The sequence below is a fragment of the Schistocerca americana genome, chromosome 1 (genome assembly GCF_021461395.2).
Source record: "Schistocerca americana isolate TAMUIC-IGC-003095 chromosome 1, iqSchAmer2.1, whole genome shotgun sequence".
Taxonomy (NCBI): Eukaryota; Metazoa; Arthropoda; class Insecta; order Orthoptera; family Acrididae; genus Schistocerca; species Schistocerca americana.
In genome coordinates, this window is record NC_060119.1 from 171,743,956 (window position 1) to 171,767,983 (window position 24,028).

The following is a 24,028-nucleotide window of genomic DNA, read 5'->3' on the forward strand; positions in this document are numbered from 1 at the left end:
ATATTTGTACCACAACAGCTAGTACATACATAACAGTTTTTTTATAAGCACTTGAAAATATATGCACACAAATATGTAAGTCTATACAAATAAATTCATTTCTGCATTACCTGTCACAGTCCCACCTAGCTAAGGTCCCAATAGGAAATGGCATCTCAAATTGTTCACCAATAATTTGTGGATCAGCAACAAAGAGAATGCTGACACACTCATGAGATTTCTCACAGGTAAGATTTGGCCAGAGAACATATCTGTGCATTGTGTAACTGAGATACTCATTGTATAACAAAGAGATAAATGCAATTAAATATATAATCCTGACCCTGTTTCTGAAACAAAAAGAAAAAAACAGCATTAGGTTTAACAGCATATACATTTTAGTTTTTTTTTAGAGCAATGCAGTACTTAAGACCAGAAAAATAGAAATGCAGTCAAATAAATAAACTATGGCTTCATTATTAAATGATGATTTTATGTCATAGCAGTAAATTAGCTGACACATCTACAATAATAACAGCAGAAGTACACACATCAATGAGATTTCCAAAGAGAGGGGGAAAAAAATCAAGTTTTGATTTCCTCTCTACTATACTTATACATTTGTCAATACAAAGTAAAACTGAAGTTAAACAAATAATAAAAAATTTTTCTCAAAGATATGACCAGTTATGTTATCATCTCACGTAGTTGACGCATTACAAGTTTTGGTGCCATTAATGTTCAATGTCTGGGTCCAAAACAGAAAGAAATATTATGGTCTAAAATACCATTCGTCAATTAAAGACAGCAAAAGTTCAAACTAAACGAGGATGGGGAAGGAAATCAGTCACAGCTTTTCCTAATAAATTTTATTGGTACTTTCTTTCAGGATTGTTGGAAGAGATTTAAATCAATGGATGAGGATTTTAACTCTGCTTCTCTGACACCTTAACCACTGCACCATCTCGTATGGTGACATACTCCACAAGATCTGCAATATTAATCCCTCACAGACATCAAGTAATGCAACTGATTTTTCAGAACCCCACATCCACTTACCTTAGCAGCTATTTTCCATAATTGCCAACTATTACTTAGCATAGCATTTACAAAAGTTGATTCAAACATCACCACACAGGTGCCACAAGTATGGAGTATCTAGCATAATCACTGTAAAATGGTGCATGAATGAATAAATTTCCTTCACTTTTACGCAATACAAGCTGCAACCATTACACACATTTAACCACACAAAATATCTTGACTTCTGTATAAAAATACAGCAGTGGTTGAAATAAGGAGAACTCAATGTCAAACTAGAGTCCATTCATTCATTTGTTGTATTTCATTCATCCCATCAAGAAGGAGAACCTTTAGGGATGTAGAACAAGTTGAAGTATACAGCAACAAAAAACAAGCAAATGGTAGAAACTTAATTTGTGTACTATTAACAATAAAATATCACTACAATGCTTAATCCTATCCACAATTATGCCAGCTAAATTTAATTAAGTACATCAGAAAGAGAGCTGCCATTTTGAAAAAGCTGCTGCCTTCTCAACTGTTTGTCTGCCAGTGTTAGCTTAATATTTACTTGTTTGTATTTTTCAAAGAAAATAGTTACCTACACCAGTAAATACTAAGTCCTGTTTACAGCAAATTACTTTGTATCATGCAGCTTTACAACAAACAGTTATACTTGTCACAAAGCTAACAAAATTATTCAATACTTCAATCTTGTAGATATTCAAATAATTTATAGGAAGTGTGGTTAATGAGGAATTTTTCAACTTTCCTCAGAAATGGTTGGGATTTCCAATTTCCTACTTGATTATAGATGTGAGCTTGTTGAGTACATTGGCACAAAAGTACATAACCCCCCTCTGAATTCCACACAAGAAGGCGAAGTCTACAAGTAAACTACTTTTGTACTGTGATTGTGTACATCAAAGGTCTGCCAGAACTGAATTTTATCATTGGCAATAAAAACAATTAAGGAATAATCATGATAGGCTTACTGCTCACTTCTGCTGACTGAATACTTAGTTAGTTTCATGTTCCATGAATCATTTTTCACAATGTGTGGAACAAGTCATTTTACATCCACATTGCAAATTAATCTAAATATGACTATATGCTGAACATTTTTAAGATTATTTGTTTTAATATATAAAAGACACAGATGTGAGTTAGTAATTATCCCCATCACCTTTTACACATTGCAATACCAAAAATAATTCTGTGGAATAGGAGTAGCTGTCAAGGAGAAACTTTTTCTGTTTGTTTTCAAATTGTACTTTGTTGTCTGTCAGACATTTTATATCATAGGGTAAGTAATCAAAAATTTTAACTGCAGCACTGTGTACACCTTTTTGTGCTAAAGACAACCTTAATGTGAGGTAATGAATGTCATTTTTCCTTCTGGTATGGGGATTATGTACATCACTGTTCCTTTCCAACTGTAGTGGATTACTTACAGCAAACTCCATGAGGGAATAAACATACTGTGAAGTTGTAGTCCAAATGCGCAACTCCTTAAAGAGATGTCTACCAGTTGATCATTGGTGAGCACCACATAGTCCTTTTTTGAGCAGCAAAAACTTTCCATCTTAAAGATGAGTTACCCCAGAACATTACTGAATAAAAATATACAAAATATGACAAACTTACTGATTAGACTCTTCTCAAAAATTTGCAATGATTCTAAGTGCAACTGTGGCTGAACTAAGTTTTCCGAAATGTGCTTTCTCCACTTTAAATTCTTTTCATCAATATGGACAGCTAAGAATTTTGAAGTTCCCACCCAATTTATTATTTTCTCACCATGTGTTACATTTATAACCATGTAAAATGTCTAGATGTCCAGAAGTGAATGTGTTGAGTCTTTTTAAAATTGAAGGCGAGACCATTCGCAGAAAACCAGTCAAACATGCTTTTAAGAATATTGTTTACCATTTCTTCTGTTTCTGTACGTATGCTTGGATTATTGACATAACTATTGTTATCTGCAAAATGAAATAATTCTGCTTGTTATATATTAGACGGAATATAATTTAAACATACGAGGAACAATAATAGACCTAACTTGAGCCTTAGGGAACCCCATACATGATTTATCCCCAGTCAGATTTACGTCCCTGGACTATATTCGTAGGATGTCTGCCTCCACACAGGGGGCCCGGGTTCGATTCCCGGCAGGGGACTGGGTGTTGTGTGTCCTTCATCATCATTTTCATCATCATTGACTCACAAATCGCCGATGTGGCGTCAACTAAAAAGGACTTGCAATACGGCGGCCGAACTCCCCTGCATAGGGCCTCCTGTCTAACAATGCCATACGATCATTTCATTGGTTGAATTATTAAGTACAACTCAACTTTTTTTCATCAGCTATGACAGCATTAATTGGTTGGCTGTACCATCAATCCCATAAAACTTCAATTTATCGAGGAGAATACTGTGATCACACAGGCAAATGCCTTAGACAGAACACAGAAAATATCAACTGGCACTATTTTATTATTTAATGGTTGTAAAATTTGATGAGTGAACACGTAACTGCCATTCTCAGAAGAGCAACTCTTCTGAAACCAAAACTCTGACTTATTGGGATATTACTGTTGCTAAGGTGAGATATTCTAGAATCTATCACCTTCTCAAAATTTTGGAAAATGATGTCAGGAGTGAAATAGGTTGGTAGTTATTGACATCTCTCTTATCACCTTTCTTGAATATAGGTTTAACGATGGTTTATTTGAGTCTCTCACGAAAAGTGCCTTGAATTAGTGATGCATTACATATTTAAGATAAAACCGGGCTTATTATATGAGAACAAATCTTTATTACTCTATTGGAGATACCATCAAAACCAGATGAGCTTGTGGGAACAAGAGGCCAAACCATGAAGTGCATTGTTTATTCCTTGGAAGAGTAACTGATTTTGAGAGTTGGATTTTTTTTAATTTTTTACAGCAGTTACTTCCGACTGCAAACTAATTAAAGAAATATCCATAAATATATGTGGTTTGATTTCTGAGTTGCAATCTTTCATTTTTGGAAGAACATACGAGTTTCTTAATTTCAGAAAGAGAAGATGGTGGTACATTCATAAAATTGAATTTTTCCAACATACTGCTGAGATTTTTCTCTTCGATTTTTTTCCCTATAATTCCTACTACATTTTACTAAATACATTTAGTATGTGTAACTCATCATTATTGCCCTGTTATTAGGGTTGGGGCTATTATTATTTATTTTAGGTGCACTGCCCAAATGATAATCCAAAAGGCGGCAAGAATTGAAAATATGCAAAATAAACCAACATACTTGTCTTTACGCCAGCACAATGTGAGATGCTCTTAATGTCGGAACATGCTGGGACAAGCTTTGTAAATTGTTAAACTGTGCTTTGGCTCCATTTTGACTTGTTCAAAAGTCACATTGCCATAAATAATGCAACAGACTTCATCAGTATCCTAGCCCCTTATGTCACTAAAATTTTATATACACTACTGGCCATTAAAATTGCTACACCAAGAAGAAATGCAGATGATAAACGGGTATTCATTGGACAAATATATTATACTAGAACTGACATGTTATTACATTTTCACGCAATTTGAGTGCATAGACCCTGAGAAATCAGTACCCAGAACAACCACCTATGGCCATAATAATGGCCTTGATATGTGTGGGCATTGAGTCAAACAGAGCTTGGATGTCATGTACAGGTACAGCTGCCCATGCAGCTTCAACACGATACCACAGTTCATCAAGAGTAGTGACTCGCGTATTGGGATGAGCCAGTTGCTCGGCCACCATTGACTAGACATTTTTAATTGGCGAGAGATCTGGAGAACATGCGGGCCAGGGCAGCAGTAGAACATTTTCTGTATCCAGAAAGACCCGTACAGGACTTGCAACATGCGGTCATGCATTATCCTGCTGAAATGTAGGGTTTCACAGGGATCAACTAAAGGGTAGAGCCACAGGTCGTAACTCATCTGAAATGTAACTTCCACTGTTCAAAGTGCCGTCAATGCGAACAAGAGGTGACCGAGACGTGTAACCAATGACACCCCATACCATGACGCCGGATGTGGAATGGGAAGCAGTTGTCGAAATGGAAGTATTGCTAGTGGCTGGTGGGATTGATATGGATGGAGGTATTGACATAGCCATCTTTCAGATGGTGGTCAACATTGAGGAAGGTGGCTTCTTGGGTTTAGGAGGAATGGGTGAAGCAAGTGGGGAAGAATGTGTTGAGGTTCTGTAGGAATGTGGATAGGGTTTCCTCAGTCCAGATCAGAATTATATTTTGACTAAAGTTCAGTCTTGATCAAGACTGAAATTTAGTCAAAATATAACAAATAATTGATCACTGCTTTCCAAAAATGTTTACCAAAATTGTCCAGATCAGAATCATGTCAGTGAATTTGATCTAGGTGAGAGGTTTGGGATTTGTGGTGGTTAAGGAGGATTCCTCCAGATGGCCCATGAATAGGATGGCATAGCATGGTGACATGTGGGTGCCCATTGCTGTACTGCAGATTTGTTTGTAGATGATGCCTTCAAATGTGAAGCAATTTTGGGTGAGGGTATAGTTAATAATGGTGACTAGGAAGGGGGTTGTAGGTTTGGAATCAGCTGGGCATTGGGAAAGTTGGTGTTCAACAGTGGAAAGATCATGAGCATTAGGAATGTTAGTGCAGAGAAAGGTGGAATCAGTAGTGATGAACAGGATGCTGTGTGGTAAAGGAACAGGAACTGTGGAGAGTCAGTGAAGGAAACGGTTAGTGTCTCTTATTTAGGAATGTGCATTAAGAGTAATAGGCTGAAGGCGTTGGTCCATGAGAGGAGACAGTCTTTCAATGGGGACACAGTAACCAGTCACAGTGGGGTGTCCTTGGTGGATGAGTTTAGGGGCTTTTTGGATGGATGTAGAAAGTAGGAATTCAGGGAATGGTAGACATGAGAAGAGATACAGAGATTCAGATGAGAAGTTCTGGGATGAGGAGGGAGTGGAAATCCTGTTGGATTTCTGGAATGGGGTCACTGTGGCAGTGTTTGTAGGTTGACAAATCTGACAGCTGGCAGAGTTGCCAGGTAATCCCCACAGTTCAAAACCTGTGTGCAAGGGTGGAATTATAAGATCGGGATCAGTTTTTAGGTGGTGGATTGCTGTTCTTTTTGCAGATGTAAGGTTGGCTTCCATGTTGTGGTATGCAATTTTGTCATATGATGACATGATGGAGACCATGGCTGTTGTTTGAAGACAAATGTTGATGGTGTTAGGACAGCAACCAGCCACAAATTTACTTTTAGTTCCTTTATTCAAAGGCTACCTTTACTGGTTTCGAATTGTTGTGATTCATCCTCAGACGGTTTACATGCTTTCTTTATGACATGTGGTGTGTTTTTTATAGATTAATTGTCCTAAAATATAAATAATACATAATTATAAACAGGCCACATGTTGTGGTATTTGGGGGATGATGGTGAGGCAAGGTTTGCGGTTAAGAAATTTGGAATGTTATCAGGGGGTGATTTGGGGGCAGCAAAGGTGAATCACTGTTGGATGGAGAAGGAAATGTAGGGAGGGTGCAACATTGGCTTTGTCTCAAGTCTGGTTGGTAGAGTTGGTAGCTAAAAAGTGTTTCCACTGTAAGGACCAGAAGAAGGAGAGAATGTCTTTAACAAGTCCAGCATTATGGAATTTGGGAGTGGGGCTGAAGGTGAGGCCTTTGGAAAGTCTTTTCAATGAATGCTCAAAGGTATAGTAGTCTTTATGTTGTGCCTGTCTGTGACTCAACCTCTTCTGTATGTGGTTAGTAGCAATGTATACCTTTCATAATACTGTTGTTATTCCATTCTGTAGTTTCCATTGCTTAACAATGTGATTTTATTTTTATTATTTCATTACCAATCATTGCAGAGCTGCAACAAACATAATACTCTGTGCATTTTGCTGTGTTGGTTCACTTGGCATGACAAGAGTTGTTCCATCTAATAGCCATAATAGTCAAAAACAGGAACGTATTATTTGTACCTGGAAGAGGCAGATCTTATGTAACTGTCACTTAACACAGTACACTTCAAATCTACTCTTTTTTTTTTCTTCATACATCACCACCTCCTTCCCATTTTAGTGCCTTCTGATTCTTCTTCTTCTTCTTCTTCTTCTTCTTCTTCTTCTTCTTCTTCTTCGTCCTCCTCCCCCCCCCCCCCCTCCACTGTCTTCTTCCATTTTCTTTTTGTGCTTCCTCAGTTGTTTCATCCATCACAAAATTACACGGAGATGGCATCCAAGGCACACATCTTGGCTGCCGAACGCAGTTATTGCTCCGGGCACCACCGCATTTGGTTGTACCAAGAAACCGAACTTTCCACTTGATTTACATGTAACTGAATTGATAAAGATGTGAGAGGTTGAATTGCATGGCTCCAGTTGTAATTTATAGTTCAGCATTCAAGGTTACTATTTTTTCTCCATTTTGTGAAGTGAGCAGCTTTACTATTAGAATCAAATCTCTGTATCCACAAGAGAAAGGTGTTGTGTGGTGATATAATAATGACATGTGTCAAATGATCTATGGCCAATCTGTAGTCATTCAACTGAGTTTCATAATGGTCTTGCCACTGTAGTATAATGCTGCAGAACACCTGTAGCTCAACTGTGACATTAGGTGCAAATCAGTGAATAAGTTTCAATGACAAATGACAAATACACGCTTCCAATGTGCGTTCACCGCGATGTCGCCAAACACGGATGCGACTATCATGATGCTGGAAACAGAACCTGGATTCATCCAAAAAAATGACGTTTTGCCATTCGTGCACCCAGCTTCGTCGTTGAGCACACCATCGCAGGCGCTCCTGTCTGTGCTGCAGCATGAAGGGTAACCGCAGCCATGGTCTCCGAGCTGATAGTCCATGCTGCTACAAACATCGTCTAACTGTTCGTGCAGATGGTTGTTGTCTTGCAAACATCCCCATCTGTTGACTCAGGGATCGAGACGTGGCTGCACGATCCGTTACAGCCATGCGGATAAGATACCTGTCATCTCGACTGCTAGTGATACGAGGTCGTTGAGATCCAGCACGGCGTTCCGCATTACCCTCCTGAACCCACCGATTCCATATTCTGCTAACAATCACGGGATCTTGATCAACACGAGCAGCAATGTCAAAATATGATAAACTGCAATCGCGATAGGCTACAATCCAACCTTTTTCAAAGTCGGAAACGTGATGATACGCATTTCTCCTCCTTACACGAGGCATCACAACAATGTTTCACCAGGCAATGCCAGTCAACTGCTGTTTGTGTATGAGAAATTGGTTGGAAACTTTCCTCATGTCAGCACGTTGTAGGTGTCGCCACCAGCGCCAACCTTGTGTGAATGCTGTGAAATGCTAATCATTTGCATATCACAGCATCTTCTTCCTGTTGGTTAAATTTCGTGTCTGTAGCACGTCATCTTCGTGGTGTAGGAATTTTAATGGCCAGTAGTGTAAATACATTAGTAGGCAGTTACACTAGTACAGAGTACATCATGGAATTCTACTGAGTACAATGGATTTAATAATAAGAACAGGAACCCTCTCCTCTCAGAAATTTGCATACTTCTAGCATTAACAGGTAATTTTTGTTTGTCTGAAATCGTGTGTGTCTTAATGAGATTAAGGCTTAAACGATTAGCTGTGAGTCACTTTGAGTCTTGCTCAGTTACTGTCTGAGTTGTCTCTCCTAAGGTAGAGTTTGTATGCCTGAGCCATCAGCAGACATTATTTAGTACCCCACCTACAGTGGGTACCAATGGCAGCAGTGATGCAGAAATGCTGGAAGTTGTCATCAGGCAACCTACCAGTCTGGCCACAAGAGGCAGGACTAATGCGTCATATGGGCAGCGCCACTAACAAGGATATACACAGGTCTGCAGACTGCATTGGAACTTATTCCTTGCTGTTTCCAATCTATCATCATATCACAACCCCTCCAACAGCCCTGAGTTGTTTTTTGACTGTGTTTTTCGCTACTGGCATATGATCAGTGCATAGCTAAAGATGATTCTGACTCCGATTTAGTTTACACTTTTCTACTGAGATTCGACACAAAAGTGACGCAAGAACTTGTCCAATTATGCATTTAATGACAGAATCACACTCAGTGCCAGTACTATCGATCCTAAGTTCTCGAACTTTGACAACAATAGGTGTCACTGCAGCAGCAGCAGCAACTTCTACAGAACTAAAATAGCAACAGCAATAACAGCAAGCACAGCATTCTGCTATCCTGGAACTCTCGTGGCAGTGACAACAACATAATTAACTATGGGCTATGTTAATCAAATATTATGATCGTCAGACATGTTTTGTTGCAGGTAGGCTAAGGTTTATCAGTGTCACAAACAACATGGATAGTTTTATACAGCATCGACTGCTGCCTTGAAGAGTCTCTCGCAACGGTTCAATTTCAACTGTCACAGTTGTAAAGTTATGTATTATGTAGAATCATTTATTCATGATGTGGTTGTGCACCTATTCCCCTATAGGACACTTATGGCTAAAGCATTGGTCACGTCCAATCCTAGTCTTGGTAAAGATCTTAAGACTGCTGAATTTTTTGGGGCTGCTTCCAAGGCTCAGTATATCACCATTAGTGAAATTTTGATATTAAAAGTGGTTAGTCACTGTGATAATTCTCACTAATCATCTTTTTCTTACATCCCTAAGTCTCACCAGAACTCCCAGTCATTCAAATTCCTGACATCTCATGAGGGACTTACGTATGTCCGTTGTAATGATTCCACCCTCAGCATCGAGTGTAATAAAAAAACTGGTGGGCCGAAAGCATCCTTCCATCTTGACGCTTACGTCTGTGCCTTGCACATCAGCAAAGCTACAGTCACACCCCGAGTGTGGCCAACATTATACACAAAACATCTGCCCGCACTGTTCCGCTCACTGTTGAGCGTAGGGCAAATGCTGACACCTAGCAGTTGTCAACAAGCATCATGTAACAACACAGTCCAGTGAAGACACATCTTTCCACATAGTCATGTCAGCTGAGCATACAATACAGCAAGCAAAGCAGGAGCTAACACTGGCTCACATCTGCCAAAAGACACCTCTAGTTGAAGAATTGCCATTTACATCTAAGTATAAGAAAATTGAACACACACATTCTTACGTGTAGATTCAATTGACACTGTTAACATTTTCACTTTATATGCCTTTATAGCATCTAAGTAGTGACCAAAACAGGATCACTTACCAATCTTGATTCTCTCTCTGCATTTTCAGTGCTTTTGTTATGTTGTGGACGAAATTTCGCTGTGAAACCACAACCAATACAAAGAGTTTGCCCTCTACTATTTGCCATCAGAGATGTTCTTCAGGTCGGTCTAACATGGCTTCATTAATTAGGTGTCATTTCCCTGGTATCTAATGGACATCACTAAAAAGTACAATATGTATACACATATTTGTGGCAATTTTAAAGCAAACAAAAATGCTCAGTCATATGTTGACCTCTAACCTACACCACAACCAGAGGATTTGTCAAGAGAAGACTATTCAAAAACTGTTTTAAAAGATGCATATCTACAATTCCACTTAAATGAATCAAACCAGCTCCAGGTCTTAAGCGCACAATTCAGCATGTTCCTGTATAATCACTTACCGTTTGGCATTGATAGCATCCCAGTCATATTTCAGAAATAGTTGGCACAACTGATTCATGGTATTCTGCAGAGCACTGACTACTCAGAAAACAATATCACTGTAACAAGAACTAACTTTGCAGTTTCGGAAAAGATTTACGTTATCAGTTATACATATGCAGCTTTTCACCCCAAGTATTAAATATCTGGGACTAATTCTCAACCAGCAAATATATTATGCCAATGTGTGACCAAGCCAACATGATAAACTTGCTAGTGCCCACTAACCAGAAACAACTGTGGACTTTTCTTGGAAAACAGTCATCTACTCTGCTAAGTTTATACCCCAAGCAGTGCAAATTGCTCACCCACTAAGTCCACTGTACAAAAATGACACTGGATTTGTGTGGTCAGCAGAATGTGAACAGGCTTTTCAACTATTTAAGGAGTGTGAAAACAACACAATGCTTGATACCGCATACACCAGGCTTGTGGATGAAGCTCGCAACAGACATGCCGCAGTGTGGGATTAGGGTGGTTCTGTCTCATAAAACATCAGGTGGATCTTAAAGACCCATTGCCTATGCTTCAGAAACATTAACAGTGAATGAAATAAGCTATTCTCCCAAATTAATGATAATTTTTGACGTGGAGAAGTTTCATGTGTATTTGTATGGCATTAAATTCCACCTATTAAATGACCACAAACCATATCACTTTCCGGGTGTAGGTCTAAGTTCCCAGAAAAACAGCACAGCACGTGCAGTGGCAGGCATTGTTTTCAAGTAGTTATAACTATGAAACCTAAATTGGCACTTTGGCCAACATGCTAATGCAAACACCCTACGCCATCTTCCCACTGACCCCAATGTTTAGATTAATGGGGAGAAAATGGATTGTTTTGTGCTCAACCAGCACCTACAACAAACCACAGATGAATTCAAACTCATAAAAGTGCAAGGTAGTCACAGTGTCAGTCCACAGCCCAGTTCTGTGCACAGTTTTGTCAGTGACACAGTCGAGGTGGTCAGAGTGTTTATCAAACCACATTGACAAGTTGTTTCATGATTACTTTGGCAATGTGATACAGTTTTAATGCACAAATGCAGTGGTGTCTCAACATTAGCCTCAGCACCTACAACAAACCCTAGATGAATTCAAACTGATAAGGGTCATCCCGTAGCGCAGTTCGGGGCACAGTTTTTTTAGTGGCGCACTCAAAGAGTCAAGAGTGCTTATCAAACCACATTGACAAGTTGTTTCATGACTACTTTGCAATGTGGTACATGCTCAATGCAAAACGCCGTGTCATAACATTAGCCTCAGGTGACTCTTAGTGCCAGTTTATCATTTCATCTCTTCTCCCAATCCTCCAGCTACTTCTTGCCCGCAGGGTGATGATGCACATGGAGGTTTTACCGTATTTACTCGAATCTAAGCCGCACCTGAAAAATGTGACTCGAAATAAAGGGGGGGAAAAAAAAAATCCCGAATCTAAGCCGCACCTAAAATCTGAGACTCGAAATTCAAGGGGAGAGAAAAGTTTTAGGCCGCACCTCCAAATCGAGTCAAAGTTGGTCCATTGTAATATGAGACACAATTTAGGTTGAATGAATGACGATACAGCTGTAGTAGTTTGGTTCGAGTCGTAAGTTTAGCAGTTAAGTTTTACCAGGCAGCCATTGCTATGCGTCAGGCGCTCCGTCCGTATTTATACGGGTATCCTTCCTTTTTCACGTGCTTCGTCTGGTTTGAATCTATTGCTTATTTCGCTTCGATCTGATAAGTGCCGTATTCTTCCGCGTTTGCTGTTGTCTCACTCCAGTTTCGTAGTTTAAATAGGCAGGCAGGATTTAAATGAGATAGCAGCAAACACGAAAGAAAACATGGCAAAATGTTTATATTCGTATTATTCTTATGGTGAAGAGAATACTGCATGTGATTCACAATTCATACAAGTTCCTATTAGCAACCATCTCTTGTTACAGGTAGGAAAAATTTCAGAACGTAGAGTTGGCCATATTGACTAACATCCCAAACAGTCTTGCCAGTCGGATTTTCGTAGTACATTGAAATTCTGCTACATTCGAAGATGAACAATACGGAGTTGTATTTACTTCGTTGGATAATGTGTGAAAATGCAGTTGTCGAAACTCGGGGCGGAGAAAAAAAAGAAGAGGAATTTGTGGCATAACTTAACTAGAAGAAGGGATCGGATGGTAGGAAATGTGCCGAGGCATCAAGGGATCAACAATTTAGTATTGGAGAGCAGTGTGGAGGGTAAAAATCATAGAGGGAGACCAAGGCATGAATACACTAAGCATATTCAGAAGGTTGTAGGTTGCGGTAGGTACTTGGAGATGAAAATACTTGCACAGGATAGAGTAGCACGGAGAGCTGCGTCAAACCAGTCTCTGGACTGAAGACCATAACAAAATACATTCAGTGTGACTATAACAAGGATTCTCGCTCTTTTTACAGTTTATGCTCTAATATCGGGAGCAGACTGAAAATATTACTTTTTGAATAGCTCTTTGAAGTTAGTGGAAGATCATATTTGTCAATTAGAAACAAGTGTGGCCCTACTGACCCTTGTGGGATCCTGCATGTTATGTTTCCACTTTACAACCATAAGTTTCATGCATGTGAGGCAGTTCTGTCAATGAGACCTTCTGCCTCCCATTATGGAACCGCGTGTGTCCACATTGTGTGTCCACTCCAATAGAACCTTTGAATGTGTGCAATACTGGAGCTGTGTTGATGCAGGTTTCTAAAAACTAACTGCATGAGCACATAAGGAAGAAAAGCAACACAGACGGTGTATTTGTTGGGCCCTTATGAAATCATTAAATTTTCCTTCGCATTCCACAGTTCTCGTCTATGCAAGCAGCATCACCGTAAAGTACACCCTAACAACTTTTCCCAGAAGTGTTTAATCCTGGCCCACCATTTGTTAAGACATAAGTGTTCAACAAGAAGTTTTGTTTAAGATAACATATAAAAAATATATGAAGTTGTCCTCAACCCAATGTTGGCTTGAACACCACAGTGATTTACCAGACATGGCCATGATGGTAGTGGTACACTCTTGCCATCATCTGATGTTTGAACCGACATAATCCGGCCAGTCTTGGAAGTGGACCTAACATTAATGAACATTAATGCGAACACTCAACCAAAGTGCCACTTTGAGTATTTTACATTTGCAAATCATTGTCAGATGTGAAAGAACTGATAAGTGACATAATAAATCCTTGATCTGACTGAGACCTGACACCTGGACCTTAGGATTAGTAGCCTGAAACTTATTCACCAATTTGCACCTAGTGTCACTACTGAACTACAGGTGTTGTGCAGCATTATACTACATTGGCAAGACCACTATGAAACTCTCGGTCAGTTGAATGACTACATATCATTTGAACACATGTCATTATTATATCCCCACACAAAACCTTTCTGTTGTGGATACAGAGATTTGATTCCAAAAGCAAAGCTGTTCACTTCACAAAATGGAGAAAAAATAGTAACCTTGAATACAGAACTATGAATTACAACTGGAGTCATGCAATTCAACCGCTCACATTTTCATCAATCCAGTTAAATGTAAATCAAGTGGAAAGTTTGGTTTCTTGGTACAACCAAACGAGGTGGTGCCCGGAGCAATAACTGAGTTCCGCAGCCAAGGTGTGTGCCTTGGATGCCATCTCTGTGTAATTTTGTGATGGATGAAACAACTGAGGAAGCACAAAAAGAAAATGGAAGAAGACAGTGGAGGAGGAGGGGGGGAGGAGGAAGAAGAAGAATCAGAAGGCACTAAAACGGGAAGGAGGTGGTGATGTATGAAGAAAAAAAAGAGAGTAGATTTGAAGTGTACTGTGTTAAGTGACAGTTACATAAGACCTACCTCTTCCAGGTACAAATAATATGTTCCTGTTTTTGACTATTATGGCTATTAGATGGAACAACTCTTGTCATGCCAAGTAAATCAACACAGCAAAATGCACAGAGTATTTTGTTTGTTGCAGCTCTGCAATGATTGGTAATGAAACAATAAAAATAAAATCACATTGTTAGGCATGGAAACTACAGAATGGAATAACAACAGTATTATGAAAAGTATACATTGCTACTAACCACATACAGAAGAGGTTGAGTCACAGACAGGCACAACATAAAGACTACTATTCCTTTGAGCTTTCAGTGAAAAGACTTTCCAAAGGCCTCACCTTCTGCCCCACTCCCAAATTCCATAATGCTGGATTTGTTAAAGACATTCTCTCCTTCTTCTGGTCCTTACAGTGGAAACACTTTTTAGCTACCAACTCTACCAACCAGACTTGACACAAAGCCAATGCTGCACCCTCCCTACATTTCCTGTTCCATCCAACAGTGATTCACCTTTGCTGCCCCCTAATCACCCCCTGGTAACATTCCAAATTTCTTAACCGCAAATCTTGCCTCACCATCATCCCCCAAATACCACAACATGGAAGCCAACCTTACATCTGCAAAAAGAACAGCAATCCACCACCTAAAAACTGATCCCGATCTTATAATTCCACCCTCAAACACAGGTTTTAAACTGCAGGGATTACCTGGCAGCTCTGTCAGCTGTCAGATTTGTCCACCAACAAACTCTGCCACAGTGACCCCATTCCAGAAATCCAATATGATTTCCACTCTCTCCTTATCCCAGAACCTCTCATCTGAATATCTCTTCTCATGTCTACCATTCCCTGAATTCCTACCTTCTACATGCATCCTAAAGTCCCTAAACTCATCCACCAAGGACATCCCACTGTGACTGGTTACTGTGTCCCCATTGAGAGAATATCTCCTCTCATGGACCAACGCCTTCAGCCTATTACCCTTAACGTACCTTCCTAAATAAGAGACTCTAACCACTTCACTGACTCTCCACAGTTCCTGTTCCTTTACCACACAGCACCCTGTTCATCACTACTGATTCCATCTTTCTCTGCACTAACATTCCTAATGCTCATGATCTTTCCACTGTTGAACACCAACTTTCCCAATGCCCAGCTGATTCCAAACCTACAACCCCCTTTCTGGTCACCATTATTAACTATACCCTCACCCAAAATTGCTTCACATTTGAAGGCATCATCTACAAACAAATCTGTGGTACAGCAATGGGCACCCACATGACACCATGCTATGCCATCCTAGTCATGGGCCATCTAGAGGAATCCTCCTTAACCACCACAAATCCCAAACCTCTCACCTAGTTCAAATTCATTGACGATTCTGATCTGGACTGAGGCTGAGGACACCCTATCCACATTCCTACAGAATCTCAACACATTCTCTCCCACTTGCTTCACCCATTCCTCCTAAACCCAAGAAGCCACCTTCCTCAATGTTGACCACCATCTCAAAGATGGCTACATCAATACCTCCATCCATATCAATCCCACCAACCACTAGCAATACTTCCATTTCGACAACTAGGTCCCAGTCCACACCAAGAAGTCTCTCCCATTAAACCCAGCCGGCCGCAGCCATTCGGAAGTGACAAACAGTCACTCTCCATATGTATCACGGTTCTCACTGAGGCCTCCACACACTGAAATTACCCTCTCAACCTTCTACAGAAGCAAGTCACCCATGCCTCATCTCTCTACCCACCTACAACCTCCCCCCCACACACCGTCCAGCCATTTTGGAGCATTCCCATCGTGACTACCCATGACTGTAGCAACTGAATCACATTCTCCATCAGTGTTTGAATTGCAACTTATTGTGCCCTGAAATGAGGAATATCCTACCCACTACCTTTCCCACCCCTCCCACAATGGTATTTTGCTGCCCAATGAACCTGCGCATCGTTGTCCATCCCTACTCCACACCTATTCCAAACAACCCCTTGCCTCATATTCCTGCAACAGATCTAGACGCAAGACTCATCCCATACGTCTTCCCACCACCACCTACTCCAGTCTGTTCACAAGCATCAGGCAGGGCTACCTGCGAAACCAGACACGTGATTTACAACCTAAGCTGCCCTTTCTACAACATTAGCTTTTCTGAACTGTGCAGGTGGGAGCTCTCCCCGCAGTATATCTTATGTCTCTCCTTGTGTACTGCCCCCCCCCCCCCCCGCACCAAACCACCCCACTGCACCTAGTAGTCCTATCTTATCCTCACAACATCCCTGTATGCTTCCACAAGCAGCACACATCCTCCCCCACTCCTAACATGCTATCCCTTTCCCTCCCTGTCCCAGCCTCCTCCTTACTCCTCATTGACCATTTCTGCCAAATCACAAAACTATTGCAAGCAGAGTGAATTTGGATTGCAAGCTGTCCAACATTTTGGACTGTATTAAACCGAATAAAATCCTAAAATGTTTCGATACATCTTTTTGCTATTGTATCAATCTTGATAACCAAATGAAGAGGCAAACTGTGGCATGACTGCAACAGAAGTATCCTGCACATCATTAACTAGCATGAGGCTCATCGAGCTGAGGGGAGCAAGTGCATTGTTGCCTGACACTAAGAAGTTATGTGGTAGAAGGTACACATATTTTATATTTGTTATAAAACCGTGATTGTTCTTATTCAACTAGTGTGCGTATCATTAGTGCTGCCATTTTTGGAGGTAGTGAATATGTGAAGTTTGCAACTGAGCAAATCACTTCTTTTTTTGTATTTTAGAATTGGTTTTATAGCACCTGTATGTTGTGCATCTCAGTAGCACAACATACAAGTGCAAGGCTGTAATTCTATAGGTTATGTGTTTGATCTCCAGTTAGTTCTGTGATTTTTTACAGCACTTCCCCTAATCTTCCAATCACAAAATTCTCTGACTATGAGAAAGATGACAATTAGCACCACATTAAACTGTATACCCATCTAATAACTCAAATGAAAATATTATACGTATATTTTAACGTATTCAGTGCACCAATTGGCATGCATTTAATGCATTATTACTGGGTAAAAATGAGTTCCCTAGTCATCAGCTCATGATTTGGTGACTAATAGAATTGACAGTGTGATACTTTTTTCCTCTTGTGCTAAAATATTGAGAATTATTTTGGATTTTTTCCCCCTATTTTGCAATGAAAACAACCTGAAAATATGCTGCAACTGAACTAGTTGTCATATTTCTTCAATATTGCGAAGATATATGTGGTTGTCTGGGTATGGCTAATTTTATATCATTTCGTGCATCACTTTTTTTCCCACCAGCAGATATTGGTCTACACAAAAAGGAAAGTGGAAAAAATGGACAGAAGAGAGGAGAATTGGAGACAGTAAAGCAAAGATGTATCAGTGGTATGTCTTGACATTTTTGAAAACCATTAGTGAATTCTTCTGAACTTGCTAGGCACATCTGAAGCTACAAGTTAAGCTTACAGCAAACTGCATTTGGATGCGTACAGTTGTGAAGACACTTTGACCGAAAATGGCAAGAAGACTGTGGGCAAGTTCACTGGAGGCAGATTCTTATTATGCAGAGAATCCCCAATAGCTGAAATGATACAAGAATCTAGTGTCAAGAATCCTGGAAAAGTTCAATGTATCCAATCAAATGTGCTTCCAGAGTAAGACGCAGAACTCTTGATGTTTAACAAGAGACCAGAGAAGAAAGTTTGCCTGAGAAACTAAGGATTGAAGTTGTGAAGTACGATTGTAAGTACTCTTTAAAACTCTGAAGAACAATTTCATACAGAAAATAATTGATCAATGAGCATATACTGGTTCAAGAGGAAACTGGACATTGGTTTTAATAATGAAGGGGTGTGTTAATGGTTATATTCTGTGCCCAACATTCCAGTATTTGGATGTTTGTGTTTGAGCTAAAACAGACCTCTCACTTTCTTGACAGCCTAAGGTGAGGAGTGTGCATTGGTAAGCACATGAAAGAATGGGCCGTCATGAAAACGCAATCGACCATTGTGAATGCTTCATACAGTGGAGATAATATGAAAGAAATATCATAGGACTAGTGAAGACTGAGTGACAGAACTCTACAAAATGACATTGACGACACAAAGGAAAAATTGTGCATCATCTTAAAAAGGCTTATTCATGTGTAAAATACCAGGCAATGTAAAATTTGGCTTTGTATGAATATAGAGCACAGCTATATGGAGACAATTACATCCCCAGAGCAGGAAACCTCCTGCATCTATAAAATCTACACACCAATTTTGATCCTGTCATGAAAGAACACCTCATCCAAATGGAATACCAATCAGGCACCATACCTTACCCATACATTACTAACTCTTGCTTCTTCAAAACAAGCTCATTCATCTGATGTCATGTGCTGTTAACGTCTACTCAGTAACAATTTAATAGGATAGATAAAAAAATCTCACCAAGCGGCAACAGATCACACACATAAAAGACGGTCGTAATTGGCCGGCTTTCGCAACCAGTGGCTCATTCTTCAGGCAGAAGGGTTTAAGGGGAAAGAAGAGGGGTGAAGGAAAAGAACTGGAAAGGGGTAGATTTCGAGAAAATCACCCAGAACCACGGGTCAAGGGAGACTTACCTCACGGGATGAGAAGGAAAGTCTGAAGAAAGAGTTACTGGCTCAGAAAGTTTGCCAATTACAAACGTCTTTAGTGTGTGTGTTCTGCCGCCGTTTGGTGAGTAGAATTTTTTATGTATCCAGTTAAATTATTTAATCTACTCAGTAAGATATATAAAGCCAAATACTACAAGGTTTTGCTCAACTTTACTGTTTGGGTGTATCGTGAATAGATACTGAAAGCTGTCATACATATGGGCATAGATTTTAAAGATAAGATCATATATCTTCCCGAATCTTTCCTTTTTTTATTATCAAAATAAGCCAGAAAGCCTTGTGAATGACATCCTGTGTCAACTGGTAGAGGATGTAATGGAATCGAAGATTCTAGGCCAAAGGGCAATGACAATGCTGAAGTGGTAACTCATCAAAAGAATGGAGTTAACCATAGGATTGAGGGCAAAAATAATCTAGCTATGTTTGTGGACTGTCTTAACCACTATTTGAATTTAGTGGGTGAGCATTCAGCCAACCAAGATGTGACTATGACACTATTCTTTGGAGCTATGCAAGTGCTCCAGCATTCCTTTTCTAGCTCAGTGGCCCAGAATTGTTATGTCTGAAAGTGGGACCACGTGTAGTGCAAAAAGAGAAGCAGTACATCCCATTAGCAGTATCTTGTAAAGACAGTTCAATTTTTGAAAGGCATGATGCAATAATTATGGGACTCAGAAGAGCAGATCAGATGGAAGTCAACAGGCAACCACACTCTGAGCTATAATTCACTCACTGCTGGGATTCTACAAAACAATTCTCGCTCTCATAGACGGAGTTCAAAAAAGCTAAAAGATACTTTCATGAACTTCCATGGCTTTGTACATGATGTGAGGGCTCCTCATGGCAATTTCTGTAAAGAAACAAAGTGGGTAAGCTACATCGGGAAGAATGAGACCTATGCGAAGAATGAGATGTCAGCACTGCAAGGAGCATCAGATGAAGAAAGTTGATGGCTAGTTGAAGTCCAGAGATGCAGGCTGTGCAAGAAATGGAAAGAGTGATAGAAATGCTGGACTTTTTCACGCAAAAATGAAAGTACGGTTCTCATCACTGAATTACAAATGGGCAAAAAGTCATGGTTTCTTCTCGGCACAGGAAGGCTGTACTATGATCCAGAAATGTTGGACTTCAGGATACTGCTATCAAGCCACAATTACATCATACTATTATGAAGAAGAAGAACTCTTGCAGTTCATTGTCTTCCCAAGTGTAAGAGTAACTACCCAATTACCAGTACTGTTGATGGTCAGTGTCTTCACTGTTAGATGTGGTAGATCCTTTAACAAAATGAAGCTCGTATTTTCATACATCAGGGCACTTATGGGACAAAGTAGGCTCCCTAGCCTTGCTGTGCTTACTATTGAGTGGGAAGAGAAATATAGTCGTAATTTTAATGGAATCAGTGAACATAATGCAGCAGTGAAAACATGAAAGGAATTTCTTTTTTCATTAAGACAACAATTTGCAAATAGAAAGTTTTTAAAAATATCAATAATTTATATACTGGTCTTGTTAAAGCAAATATTGTTCAAAATTATTAGAATTTCAGATCTTAATTTTTTTTAATGTGTTTGTGAACACAATGACCTGAAGAGCTTTACAGAGGTAACGAATAGGACTAATGCATTACATCAATTTTCAATGTCATAACAACAAAACACCCTTCCTTTTGGCAACAATTTCAATTTTTCTTCTTTAGTGTAGGAATACAATTAAGATGTAGCAAGATCTTGCAGTTTTTTTGTTAAAGAAGGCGCTGACTCTGCACAATGAGAAAAAGATATAGAAGTATGAGTTTTCACTAAATATTCTTAATATTAATATATTGATTTGAAACACTGAATTTCACTGTATTTTCTTTCTGCAGTAGCATAACATTGATTTTAAGATTTTCTATTACCAAATAACTATAGTAATTAATGATTTATACCAGCAAGTCTGTAGCAAAATTTAATTATTCCTATTTAATGAAACACTGCCATACTGCATTTTCATGACACCTTACATTTTTAATAGTCTCAGAGGTTTGGAATGAGGACTTCTTGTCAAAACAGGTAAACATAACCAAAGGGTTCAAGACAAAAATTACTCTTGCTCAAGGTTCCCAACAGTTAATGAACTGTACCAGCATTGCAATCTTACTTAATTGCTACATTTAAATACACAAAACCAACACATGTTGGTGGGAGAAGTAAAAGGGTGAGGATTAAACAAAAAATATTTGTGGCAGGTTGACAGGGAGCAGAGAAAGGGGCTAAGTCAAAGTCTGACATGTGGGCGTCACCTGCGAAATATCATGGTGGTGTGACGTTTCTAAGAGCTAAAGGGCAGCATTCTATTCCCCACGCATTCTGGATTCACTTTTTCTTAGTTTCCCTAACGCACATGAGGCTATACCCACATTAATAGACAAGAATACACAAAAAATCTTAAACGTTATTTCATTTCAGAGGTCACATCGAACCTAGCCAATCACAAAATATGTAAATGTGTCACAAACTGAGGTGCATATGAAAGTCAGTTTCAAACACATATTTACGCTGAACTCATTATGGTACTGAAGTTATGCCGACATTATTATACAAAACTCATTTTATTTGATATTATTAACAAGGTATTTTCATCAATCAGTTCTACTAGAAAATTCGTCATTGGAATAGAAAGAGTTTGTTACCAATAAATCCCTCCCAGTACCTAAACTTTTTACGGTTACTTGCAAAACTGTTTATGTTGCTGGAAGTTATTGCTACTTTTAAACTAGCTCCATGTATTAGCAAATTCAATAAATTAGTATATTTCATGATCTGTTCAGATGATTACAGTGGAACTCAATGGTGTTTTACATTAGTATTATTCGTCACTACCACCAATTAATTTGTAGGCTGTACCAAAAGCCGTATTCATTCATGGTGCAAAAATGAGATGTGAAGCGTTTTTCTAAATGATAAAAACAGTCCAGTGATTGGAATGCACAACAACCCTGATTAGCAGGCCACGTAAAAGTAACACGGATAACAGGGTTCCGGTCTGTTTTTCAATATATGTGCAGTATTCGTTAACAGAAGCTGAACATATCTCAAGTGGACAAACGTTTATAATCAATCTGTAATAAAATTTTTTATACATAAATATAAAACGTATACAGAATGCATCACAGTTCTCAATGTTTAATGTCCTAAAGAATAACAATATCGTGTACATCGGTGAGACGGTTTGGGTACATTTTCGTATTTGTTACGGATATACCTTGGGACAAAATGCAATCTCCTAATGGCATACTTTTATTTCTGACGAATATTTTAAATTCCCTATAACAGGAGCCACTACTATACGTCTAGATATTATTGTGAGACACAGTAACTTTCCTACCTGTATATCTTTGTTTTGAGCATATATTTTAAATTTGATAATACTTGTAAAATATTTTCTACTTTTACTGTGTCTGCACCAGCGAATACAGAACTGCTACACCCTAAAACACGATAATTACATCACTACAATGAATGTAAATACACACACCACACCACTGCAACAACAATGTCAAACAAGTTGACGTATGCTCACAGATAACGCACACTGCGAAATAACCCAGCTCAATCGATCCGGTTGGCGGCAGTGAACAATGACGGAAGATCACTCACGACGTTTTTCCACAGATAACAAAAACTTGCACATTCATCCCCCAACCACAGGAGCCAGTGAACTGGCTATGGAACCACCCTACTGGCTCACTGTCACGTTAGTTGGAGTAACAGATAGAAAACTTAAAAGTCGTTTTAAGTTATTGGCCTGATTTTCATTCCGCACCACCATCCATGAGCTGCAGTAACAGGCACTAGGTGTATCTGCTCTCATTCTGCATTCAACACCAACTGTACTCCGCAGACACCTTAGGGTTGTGTCTTAGGGTACCACTGGAACTTCCTCACTTTTCTATTACAATCGCAAATGATCTGCGGGAAGAACAGTTTTATTTATTGTATTTTTTTTGCATGGAGACACCAACTGGTGTCTTTTGCAAACGTCATATCATTTTTTTATAAGTTTAGTACAATATATATATATACAATATATATATATATATATATATATATATATATATATATATATATATATATATATATATATATATATACAATATATATATATATACAATAATTTATTTTAGTTTAATATTAATATTCACTTAAAAAGTATAAACACTTGTCAACCAAGAAATGTTTCAGTTTCACTTTGAATTAGTTCCCCTTGTGGCACCTTATAGAGCTCGGTAATCTGTTGTATCATATTTGACCACTAATGCATGGGCTATGGTCTGTTGTTTTTAATTTTGTTCTTTGTCTGTAGTAGCAGTCTTTATTTCTTGTATTATAGGCATGCATATCAGAGCACTTTGTTTCTTTGTTTTGATGTGTCACAAAAAATATAATTAATTTGTAAAGATACAGTGAGTAAACTGTGAGGTATTTATGATGAACAAAGATTTCCCTGCATGAATCTCTATACCCTAATCCATGGATAATTCTGATTGCTCTTTTCTGTAGGGTTAATATTCTGTTCATATGTATGTCGGCAGCACAACCCCATATCTCTATCCCGTAATTAATCTGTGGAAAAATGGTTCCATAATAAATTGTTTTTAATCTCTGATGTGGAACTACTTTTGATAACTGGCTGATTAGATGTAATGAACTGCTGATTTTATTGCATAAAAATTTGATATGGTTTACCCATCTTAGATTTTCATCTAGGAGAATACCTAAAAATCTGCAGCCTTCTGTGTCCACTACTTCAATTCCACCTATGTTACTGATAGA

General features: G+C 39.0%; 1 protein-coding gene across 2 annotated transcripts in view; it reads right to left on the bottom strand.

Moving 5' to 3' along the window:
* Positions 1-22,751, bottom strand: part of LOC124621082 — a 99,399-nt gene extending 76,648 nt beyond the window's left edge. The window contains exons 1-2 of one of the 2 annotated variants that reach the window (XM_047147115.1): positions 22,581-22,751; positions 111-329 (exon numbers count right to left, since the gene is read on the bottom strand). In XM_047147115.1, the coding sequence (XP_047003071.1) occupies positions 111-329; positions 22,581-22,603 (242 nt within the window). In that variant the 5' untranslated portion in view covers positions 22,604-22,751. Of the gene's footprint in view, positions 1-110; positions 330-20,434; positions 20,495-22,580 lie in introns of those variants that run through there. The other variant, XM_047147116.1, reaches the window with a different exon arrangement.
* Between the last annotated feature and the right edge of the window lie 1,277 nt (positions 22,752-24,028).